The sequence below is a fragment of the Buceros rhinoceros genome, unplaced genomic scaffold, assembly GCF_000710305.1.
Source record: "Buceros rhinoceros silvestris isolate BGI_N320 unplaced genomic scaffold, ASM71030v1 scaffold5172, whole genome shotgun sequence".
Taxonomy (NCBI): domain Eukaryota; kingdom Metazoa; phylum Chordata; class Aves; order Bucerotiformes; family Bucerotidae; genus Buceros; species Buceros rhinoceros.
The window spans coordinates 46,007-57,324 of record NW_010397049.1 but is presented as its reverse complement, the minus strand read 5'-3'; the positions used below and the strand labels follow the sequence as shown (position 1 = coordinate 57,324).

Sequence of the window (11,318 nt, the reverse complement as noted above, 5' to 3'; positions counted from 1 at the left end):
CAGGATCAGAGCATTATCTGCCCAAATTCACCAAACATAGGTATTTTTAAAGCTCCGGTATTATGGTGTTCCTCGATTCCTTGAATATGATATCCAGAAGTTCCTGAGCTGGAGCGATATCAGTCAGACCAAAACCAACACTGGGCAAGTTCATCATTTTCAGAAGATGCCTGCAACCTCCTACCAGCACTGGGGGCCCTGGCAGTGAGGTGGGTCAGGTCCTTACTTCTGTTCCTGGTGGCTCAGAGTTTCTAGCAGACTGAGTGGGTTTTTTGCCCAGCTTCAAATTTTTAAGGGAAAAAATTTTAAGAAGCTGAAATAAAAGCAAAATAGGATGAGAATATGAAAACAACATTTCTGAGCCCTGCTCAGTTCCAACAGCAACACAAAACTATTCCGTTTGTATATTTAGCAAAATAAATCCTGGCTTCATCACCAATATGTTTCCTCTTATTGTGGGAGTTTCTTTTGAGTTGTGCTGGGACAAATTTAGGATGAACTAGAACAAGGGACAGATGTCCGTGCTGTAAGTGCTAGTGGGAGCTGGAAACTCCTGTCACCGGCTGCTTTCAGAGCATTCAAACCTGACAAGCACCATTCATTTGGACTAGGAGGGCTAACGGAGACCAGCTGATCTCCCGCTTCGACCTCCAGTTCCTCCTGCCCATCCTGAACCTGGGATCTGAAATAGCAGGATTAACCCATCCCAATCCCCATCTTCGGGGAGGCTCGGCCACCAGTTGTCCTATGCCATTTGTCATCGTTCCTCAGCCCTTACCTGAAGACCGACACTGTGGCTGCAGCACCCCCTGACCTGCAACCCTCAGCCGGGTATTGCTGGCTGGTTTCACGTTGCAGAGAGAAAACGCTCCCCATGGCTGAACCCATCGCTCGGGAGGTGCCCAGCTGAACCCACGAACTCACCACGTCCCAGCGCCAGCTATCTAGCTGCCCTCCTCTGCTCAGCCAGGGCTTGCTTCTGCTTGTCGCTTGTCCTTTTCCCCCCTTTCCTCTCCCTCCTGGCTTTTACATTTCTTCCACCGTGTCCCATTAAGTATTTACCGACAGGGTAATGTGACTTTTCACACCGGCTCTCTGCGTGCACTGCCCTGCAGAGTGGGCTGGATAAAGCCTCTCCCCAGCCCCAGCTGGCTGGACATCTCGCCCCCACCTTCCCCTCCCCTTCACACTAGCCAAGCCAAGGATTCTTCTCTCCCTCCCTCTTTCTTTTTCCACCCCTCCTGCCTTCAGTGCAAACCCAAGACGCAGGATCTTGCCGAGGGAAAGTGCTCCTTGAAATCATCACCGCAGACCCTGCTGCGAAAGTGCAAGAGGAGGAGAGAGAAAAAGCCCCGGCAGCCAACCTCCTGCGGCTGAGGCTTTGCAAGAGGGCGATGGCTTCAGGCGCTTGGAGATTCTCTCTCACCTTTCTCCAGGGCGTGGGATCTGTCTTCTTCATCCTTCAGACCATCTCTGTTCAGGCGGATGGTGAGTCCCCCCGTTCAGGTTGGGCTGGGTTGCTGTGGCTGCAGTGAGAGCTGTGTGTTGAAATGTGTTATTGCAAAACCAAAAAACAACCTACTTTTTTTTTTTTTTTAAATAAGAAACTTAAATACTTGTCGCAGTTTGGGTTAGGAAACATCTGATTCAGAGGTTTTTGAGACTCTACAAATATCCTGGGGTTAAGCCGAGAAAGGAAATAAGACCCTAGAAGGCTAAGATTATTTTATTACAACAAAATAGCAGGAGAGTGAACTTTTCCAGAGGAAATATAAGAATAATAAAACAAAGCCAGAACACGAGTAAGAAGACTCAGCTGTATTTCAGGAGAGCTCCTTATAATTAAAAGTGTCTTTTCAACGAAGAACTTCGCCATCTGCCCACTGCAGATCCCCCCCCCAACATCGATTTGTATGGGCAGGTACTTGAGGAAGGAAAGACAAGAAGTCACAGGCTTTTATAACCTGTTCTGCACGTGAGCTTCATCTGCCCTCCACTGCCGAGGGATGCAATCAGAACATGAACTGGGCTGAAGCACCAGCTGCCGGTTCCTCTGAAGTGAGACTTTTTACTCGCTGGTGATGGTCCTGAATGGCTGCATCCTGTGAAAGTTTCCCGGAGCTTATTGCCTGAGTAATGATTAAGCCTGTAGTAAAGATGACCGACTTGCCTTAGCAAAACCAGATTTATTTTTGAAACAACTGTGTCTTTTCCTGGCAGTGCGGTGCTGAATGGCCACATTTTTTCACTTTCCCAGCTGCGATAGATTTATGTCTGATCTCAGGACTTTTTTATTTCGATACTCTAATCCTTTACCATTGATGCTTGCTGCATTATGCCAGAGAACAGATCTTAAACATTATAAGGCAATAAAACCTCTTCTTTTTGTTCTCAGGGTATTTCTCCTCTTTCACCTGAATTTATTTCAGCTGATGACAAAGTATGGCAAAAGAAAGGGGGAAAATTAATCTTGCCTGTATGTTTCTACCACTTTGTGTAAAATATCATTTATACAACAGAACCCTGTCTTGTAAATTTGAAGAAAATTACTTTTCATTAAGAATAAGGGAAAATAAATGTGTCAGGCAACTGCGCTCTGTTGCAGTAGGTGAAACGGATTCTGATTTTAGGAAGTACTCCTTCCCTAGAAAAACGCCTCTGAAACAAGGAAAAAAACTGCATACCTGTGAGAGGTCTTTCTACAGAACTTCAGGAAAGGGAACGGAACTGGAATAATTAATTTCTCTTTCTTCATCTGAAGAATTCCCTTATCTTTTCAAGAGCACCTCCCTATTTGTGTTATTTCTATAGAATTAATGTCTTGGTTCCTAAACAGACATCCCCTAAAAGCGAAAGGGAAAAAATGTTGGAAATAATTTGAAGGCAGAGTTTGTGACATCATAATTGTCATTCAACAGGTTGTCAAGTTTACTTCGCACATGGTAAAGCAATTGTAAGAATTAAAGGGTAGAATATCTGAGGCATATTACAGCTGTAGAATGTTATTATAATACTCTAATTTCCATTTTTATTGAACTTCTAAGTATCATTGTGAAGAACGTGCAAGTCCTCTATTAACACGTTCTTCAAAGTGTTCTAACAATATTCAAGAAAAAAACTCTAACACTGTCCTGCAAACCATGTGATTTATTACGCATTGATGCGGAAGAAAACACTTCAAGTGAACTTTAAAATGCACCTGTACATGTAGGCTGGTGTATTTAAGAAGATCTGAGGGTACCAAACAGGATTAATACTTCCTTTTATAACAGATTCTGGCCTGATCCAGACAGGAAACCACCTTCTCATTTGTGTAAGTTGTAGGTGAAAATAACTGTTGTGCTGCTCTCTAATACATGAAATGTCACTTAAGTGCCAAAGGACTGTTCTGGGTGACACGTATATAAGTGCGTATTTATTATTTTTAACTAAAAGTAACTGACTGTTTTGCAAACCGCTGGAGGGGTTTTGAATTCACCTTGTAAAAACTCTGTGAAATTCAGGCTGGCCCCTGTTGTGGACAAACCTCCGAAACTGATTGTGATCTCCTTCCCGGAGGAAGACTTTCACTTTGTTATCTCACACAAATAATGACAGTGAGCAGGCAACACCGCTGGAGACGGTTGGGGTGTGCTGAAGGTGTAAAGCCTCAAAGCTTAATTGATCTCTTTTGACTAATATTTACCACAGCACATATTGCTGTAAGACTCCAGAAAGACCAAGGTAAAAGCTGAAATGAAAGATAGCTTTGTTTCACTTTGCATGGTTTTTTTACGATTGAAATGTGCTTGCTCACATTGCTGACATTAGGGTCAGATGGGCAGAAGGTACCTCCAGGGCTTGTTCCTGCTCTGATGTACCATGGTGTGCCGCTACCGTTGGTGCAATTACTGGAGAGCAGTAGAGGTTATCGTGGCAGGTCACAGGATTACCAGTGCAAACACAGGCTTTTAAAAATTCCTTGCATTTACGGCTTATGCATCCTGCACAGGAGTCACCTCCGCTTTTTTGGACTCCTTCTTGTCTTTGGACTTCCTTTTGTCTTTTCCCAGCTGTTAAAATAGCCATACGTATGAACTACAGAATGTGACCTTCTCTACAGAGAACGTGCTCTGAGACAGCATGTCAGGAGAGGGTGGTGGTGGTTCATTTCCCTTTCTAAGACATTCCTGAGTTGATAACAGTGTGCTAATGGCAAGACTTCACTACCTGTGCCAGAGTGGAGTTGTTCGGTTGGCTAAATTTGGGTTACATGGAAGCGCAATTGGTGAAGCCCACCATCTGGTAGTGCCCGTGCACAGTCGCTGCCGAGGCTGCAGGTGGAAGGGCCCTGAATCCAGGACACGAGGCACAGTTAGGTGGGGGTCTGAGTTACCTCCATACTTCCGACCTAGAACTAGACGTGCCTGATGTCGAAGGCAGGAAAAACCCTGCTGCACTCCTTCCTTTGGCTTTGCACCTTTTCTGTAAAGAAAAGGGAAGAAGAATTCTTTTTCTTTTCTGCTCTCTCTGGACACTAGTGTTTGAGTAGCAGGTGTCCGGGGGTTGCAGGCTCCTACTTGCAAAGTGGTACATATTGTGTGTCGCAAAAATAAATGCGTAAACAATTCCAACTATTTGATCCTACATTGTGTAGTAAAATCAAAATTGAAGCTCACACTGAATTTAGCTGAGGAAGAACTCGAAGGTGATGTCCCAGTGTTGCTGGATCTCTGATGATGTAATATATTTTGAGCAATTTGGATTAAGACATCATTCACGTTAGTTTCTTGCAGAAATAAACTCTACATTCATGCCCACTAAGCAGAACTGGTAATTACCCAAATCTCTGTGCGTAATTGTACAGTTTTACTCAGTCCTCCACCCTTACTGTTACAATGAAGGCTATTGTTGCACATAGCCATAGAAATGAAAAATAAATTGCTCTTGAAGTACACAAGTGACCTTCCCTTCCTGTGCTCTCTCCTACCTCAATTTGAAGTTTTTGCCATTGAAGTAAAAATAAATTAGATTCCACATTTGCACATCTGTCACCCCACTCATTTTGTTGAAGCCGATTAGGTTTTAGCCTTTGAACTAGGAAGTATCATGTCATGAGATCAGCACTCTGGGATGCTTTTTGAAGTGCTTTCATTTGATATTATTTGTGAGAGACATTTTTATTTCCAAGTGTACTTGACTATGCAGTTTTATGTTTCTTCTTCAAATCCTTCTGAAGACAGGGAGAACCTTGAACTCTTTTCTGTGGGCATCGAACTGTGCCTGTATGCCTCAGAAGAACTTCTTGTTGTATCTGTTACTGTATTAGAATAAATTAGCCAAGGAACTAACCGAGAAAATTCTGCTGATTCCATTGAGATTCCTTAAAGTATGAAGAAACAGGTTTTGGACTGGTTTTATTTTTGAAGAGTCTCTTTTTTGCGCTTCCCTATATCTGGTTGCAGACAGCTCTTCAGTCGTGAAAGCATAATAAGGTCCAGTTGTTAGAAGCTGAGTTTAGCAAAATTTGAAACTGGAAATAAGGTGGAGTGAGAGTAATGAACCGTTGGAACAGTTTACTATGAAGTGTGCTGTAAATTCTCCATTACTTGGAGTCATTGAATCATGACTGGATGTCTTTTGAAAAGACATGGTCTAGTTCAACCACAAATTTTTGGACTGGATGGTGGAATTACTGGGGAAATCTACAGCCTGGTTGTGCAGGAATTAAACAAGGTGAGAAAAATGGAAGCCCTGAGCTCTATGCCTCTGTGGCTATGTGTTCAATCAGAATATATGCACTGAAAACTATAATCAGCTGTTGCTGCTTTACAAAGTTTTAGTGCCAAACAATAATAAAAATGATTCTTTTATCAATATATAAAAATATAATCAATATTCTGTAATAATAGTGATCAGACGGAGGTGGAGGCTACTGACATAATAGTATGGGAAGCAAATGTTACGGGGCAGAAATGATGCCCAGCTTAAAAACGATTCCACTTTGGTGATAAAAAGGGAGAAAAATTCAATGCATTAATATCTCAAGTGTGTTAACAACACCACTGTAAGGTGCAGAATTCAATTTCAGTGTTGTAGTCTTATTTATGGGGATTTCCTGTTTTGAAGTGCTTTTATGTCTTTCCTATTACCGTGCTAGCACATCTCCTGTAATTTTTATCCGGTGAATGCCCCTCAATAATGTGACACAGCTCAGGATACTGGGCATCCAGCTATTCCATTGGTCGAGCATCCAACAAGTGAACCTCACTTGCTGTTATATTTTCTAAGTAAGAAATTAGGCCAAAAAAGGGCACATCTTAAAAACTGGGCCAATAGCCATGACGCTTCTAAAGCTTTAGAGAAGATTCCCAGGTCAGTCTGGCGAGGAGGTCAGCCTTCATTATCTGCTTCTGGCTAACCAGAATTTCCTATAAAGCAGTTCACTGTCATTTTCCCAACCAGTTAGCTAGGAAAACTTACCCTGAAACCTGTTTGTCTACAAAATTTGGACATCACAGATACCTTTTTTGAAGGACAAGAAGCTGTTTTGAATCAACATCTTCATAGTTTCTGATAAAAAGTTAATTTATCTGAAGTGCTAGCAAACACATCACGGTAGTTAAGGAAAGTTTTCTCAGCCTCAGCCTTGGCTAGCGAATAATTTAATCGTTATTGTAATTGTTACTTACTGGTAAAAAGACTAAAAGATGAACTTAATTTCTTCTGATTGTACTTAGATGGAACTCGATCCTTAATGATTTTCCCCTCTTTAAGTCTCCTAACTGAAATCCGAAGCTGGAAAATGACGGTTACTGCCATGTCGAACTAACGTGTATGGTTTAAGTCAGATGCTACACAAACATGCTCTACATGGTGATGCATCTCAGCCCCGACAGTCACATGGTGAAATGGAGGATGTGGGCAAGTTTTTATTTGGGACAAAACCTCAGTGAAGCATTGTACTTAATCCCTGGCTACTCTGAATTTCTGTTCCTTCCCATCTCCGCTTGTCCCACTTAAATTGCCATCTGCCCAAGTTAGGACGGCTTCTGACTGTGCACATGTGCATTCCCAGCAAAGCGGGAATCTTCATCCGCTTGCTGGCTAATGTAAACACAAATGGTGCGTTTACTTGAAAGAAACTTTGCGGGTTTTGCTGTAAGGACTGTGATTCTTCCAGGGAGTTAAACTGTGCCCCAGTGAGAACAGAAAGCTGTCAGATACAGGCCTGCCCTGTATCGGCTCCCTCTTTTAGGATTAGATCCAGGTTTATCACTTTATGGAAACAATGTACCCTGGGGGTGGCACTTGGTACAGAATCAAGCTGAATCAGTCTGAAGGATTCCTGATGCTGGTCAATATTTCCTATGAGTGAATGCTCGGGATGTGCTGGAAACAATGAGTTTATATAAACACTATCTCAATCTCAACTACCTGCAACCTCAGTCTGTACCTTTGTCATTTAGAAGGTATTCTGAGGGACGTTCTCTTCAGAAAGAAGATAACGGCAATTTAAATGTGTGCACTGTAAACTGTCTCATTGTTTATTTCTTTTTCTGGAGACATCCAGCTAATGTGTTTATTCCATCAGCCAGCGACTTCTCAAGCTTCGTTGCCAACTGCCCTGTTCACAGTTGCCAAAACCTTTTAACTTTCACCCTTACAGCTTTCACAGTGTTAGATAAATTGAAGTAAAATAAACTGAACTGAAAATAAAAGTAACACGAGAAAGTGTTACGCTAAGTATGTTCTCATGCTCATTCAAAAAAGCCTCAATTAAGAAAAAAATTCTGTCTGTCTTTCCAGAAAGATATGAAAACAAAGTAGCTTTGCAGCAGCACTGAGGCACAAGTTGCCATAGAATGACATCATTTTGGTTTTAGAGAAAAAGTATAAATCTATTTCTGACTTGGAAGACTGGGTTGCAATACTGGCTTTTAGATCTGTGCTTACTTTATAGATGTAGTTGTTATAAATGTAACTGTAAAACGCTTAGCAATGAATTCCAGTGTTACAGCCTGGACTGGAGAGGACAGCAAGAACAGGAGATGTTCTGACTTTGACTGTACATGTGCATAGGAGAGGGCGCTGTGCTTTCTCTCTCCAGATCTTAAGCACAGACCTGCAGAAGCAAGACATGCTTCTCCTACAGGCCAGGAGTGAATAAGGCCTTAGAGGAAATAGGTTGATCATTAAATGGAACTTAGTAAAAGCAAGAAGAGTTTATTTGGTGATAATTTGCAATATTTTTTTTTAATATGTATTGAGTGCAATATGGTGATGAGTGACATGTCCTTTCTTGGTGCTGCAGGGAAAGTGTTTGCACTTGCGTCCAAGAACAACTCTCAGGGTCTGGATTTAGCCGAAGCTGAGAAAGCTTGTGTTGACCTGAGTGCTCGCTTAGCAACGGCAGAAGAACTGAAAAGGGCTGTTCTGGACTGTTCTTTTGCTGGCTGCACCACGGGATGGCTTGCCGGTGGCTCTGCCGGGTAAGGACAACAGCATAACCCTTCCTGAGAAGTATGAATGACAGCTGTGGAGCAAGTTTTCCTCCTTGACTAGGAATATTACCCCTCTACCACTCTGCTGTGGCTGATGAGGGCTTCCTAAACTCAAGCTAGCTCAGACTCATTCCAGTCCTGCACAGGCGTTGCACTGTGCCGAGCAGGAATTGCCCAGAAGGAGCATGAGTAGATCTGAAGCCCCCTCTCTCTAGAACCTTTGCTTCAGGAGTCCTACCAGCCACAGCCACATATAGTCCTTCCCTGAGGTGCTTTACGAAGTTCTCCTGAGTTAGAGGGTAATATGTAATCCACTGTCACTGTTCAATGGTGGTAATGTTTTGTTTTATCAAGATACCATTTCCAAACTTTAGAGTATATTGGATTTTGTGGCAGTTATCAGTTATTTACGTAAGCATAGGTGTTTGTGTATTTTTAGTGATAAAGTTTCCAAAAGACAGAACATTGCTACTATTAATGAAATATTTAAATAACTTCAAGCAAAAGCAACTAGTTCCATTGATCCTTTGTTTTCCAGGTGAAAAATTGTTTGAAGATCTGTTTGTATGTACTTTTGGGAGTACAGAAATCTCTCAGGATATAAAACAGTGATCTAAACCCTAAAAATCTTTTTCTTAAGCTATTTGCTGAGATGTCATGCAGGCTGAAGAGCCAGGAAAACCACCCATCTCCAAGAAATGCACAGCAAAGTTGTTGTACAGGTTCTTTTACATAGCATCTGTGTTATGGAAGTGAGGAATGATGATGGGTAGGAGAGGAAACTGTCCCTTTTTTAGCTAAGCCATACCAGTAGTTAGCCCTGAGAGATCCTCAGTTAATTACTGCAGGCGCTGGAGCTACAACTACTGATAGACCAGTTGTGGGCTTACCTGTGAATACCCTCGATATCTAAATTGGATCCAGCAATAGTATTGTACACATCACACCATTCCTCTAGTAAACCTGTCCTTAATATGGAAGTCTCTAAACTTTTTGTCAGAAAGGACATTGCGGGGGCATATCAGCATGCCGGTGCTGTGCAGTCACCACATCTGACCTGCACTGGAGAGCTTCACTGAGAGAAGAGTTCTTCAGAGCTGGGATTTGATACTCTCTTCTCTGGGACTATTTCACCTGTGGCTAGGCAAGCACCAGAATGTGTTCCTTGGTTTGCTGAACTGGGTATTTTTGACTCTGGGGAAAACCAGGAGCAGTATAATGCCTAAAAAGGCTGCACTGGTTTCACTGCTAGTCAATGCAGCTCTGGAGAAGGAAATGAGCAGTTGAGTGCAAAATATGTAAATGAGGCCACGTTACTCAAGCTGGACAAGCTGAAGCAGAAGATAAAGGTTTTCAGAGGGATTTAGATGAACGGGCTGATAACAAATGGAAGTCGATGATAATACATGCAGCAGAAATATTCCATTCACTTGAAAATATCTTACAGGGTTCTGATTTACCTCTGTCAGCCCAGGACTACAGCTGCAGTCTGACAGATTTTCTTTGTGCTGTCTAGAAAATCTGTCAGACTGCAGCTGTAGTAAAAACAAACAAACAAGTGAAGAAAGAAGTTGCCAGAGTGCTTATGGAATGGGATGGAGAATATGAAAGACACGTTCGTAGGTCAGTGTGTAGCCTCCTTTGGAATGCTACATGTGTTGCTGTCACCAGTACCGGTATCTTACGGAAGGTCCTAAAAGAGGCTCATGAAAGAGCTCAAGAAGGATTAAGGGAATGGGAAAGCCCTTAAGAGGGGATTCATAATGTTTTACTAAATTAGTTATTTAATTTTAAAAATATATCCACAGGTACCTATTCAATACTTTGGGTATTTACAGGGTATCTGGTGAAGAGAAAAACCTCATTCCACGCTCAGCTGATCTCACGCGCCGTGGGGAAAGCAGGCTTCCCAGCATGCCTAGAAAGTTACAGAATTAGGGAAAATTATTGCCAAAGTAAGGGGCTCTTCACTGGGCACACGTGTTATTTATCCTGATGGACCTCTGCCTCTGTGAAAGTGATGGCATGGCCCAGGGGCAGAAGTGACCTCCCCACATTTGCCAGGTCCAAAACTGTTCAAGACTTTACTGGCTGGATCTAAACCCTTGGATCCCTCTCAGCAGCTGACTGGCGTTCAGCGCAGATCACAGAGCATTAGTCTAATGTTCTCCCATATCCTCTTGGACTGTGTACTTCAGAAAGGAGATCAATAGCAGGGAACGTGATAAAAGAAGTTCCTAATTTCAGGAAGAATGCAGTTTGGTTTATTTATTTGGTGCCTGGAAAGTATCCCCCTCTTTCCCCTGAAGAAAAATGTGTTAGACGCTGCCAGTAGAAGTAAACACAAACAAATGGTGTGAGTGAAGTCTTTATAGTGCTGCACATTTTCTGACATGCTTCAGTCCTTCATCCCCCCCCACAGACTTAAAACTGAACAGGAGCTCTAGCAGACATGTAAGGACTTGTTCACCTCTAGATCAATTTTCCTGGTTTTGCCCAAGTCAGTGATTTGTTCACATCTGATGGCTGTTTTATGGTCTTAGTGAATAATAACAATCCCACTCCTAGTAAATCATAGAATGACAGGATGGTTTGGGTTGGAAGTGACCTTCAAAGCTCACACAGTCCAGCCCCCTGCAGGGAGCAGGGCCATCTGCACCCAGAGCAGGGTGCTCAGAGCCCCAAGGGCCAACCTGACCTGGGATGGTGCCAGGGATGGGGCTTCTCCCATCTCTCTGGGCAACCTGGGCCAGGGTCTCACCAACCTCAGCATAAAACATTTCTTCCTCCTCTCTAGTCTGAATCTCCCTCTTTTAGTTTAAAACCATCACTCCT

At 42.8% G+C, this 11,318-nt stretch overlaps 1 protein-coding gene across 1 annotated transcript in view; it reads left to right on the top strand.

The window, feature by feature from the left end:
* Positions 1-1,335: 1,335 nt before the first annotated feature.
* Positions 1,336-11,318, top strand: part of SUSD5 (sushi domain containing 5) — a 35,576-nt gene continuing 25,593 nt past the window's right edge. The window contains exons 1-2 of the mRNA XM_010146090.1: positions 1,336-1,488; positions 8,294-8,471. Coding sequence (XP_010144392.1) covers positions 1,395-1,488; positions 8,294-8,471 — 272 coding nt within the window. The 5' untranslated portion in view covers positions 1,336-1,394. The remainder of the gene's footprint in view (positions 1,489-8,293; positions 8,472-11,318) is intronic.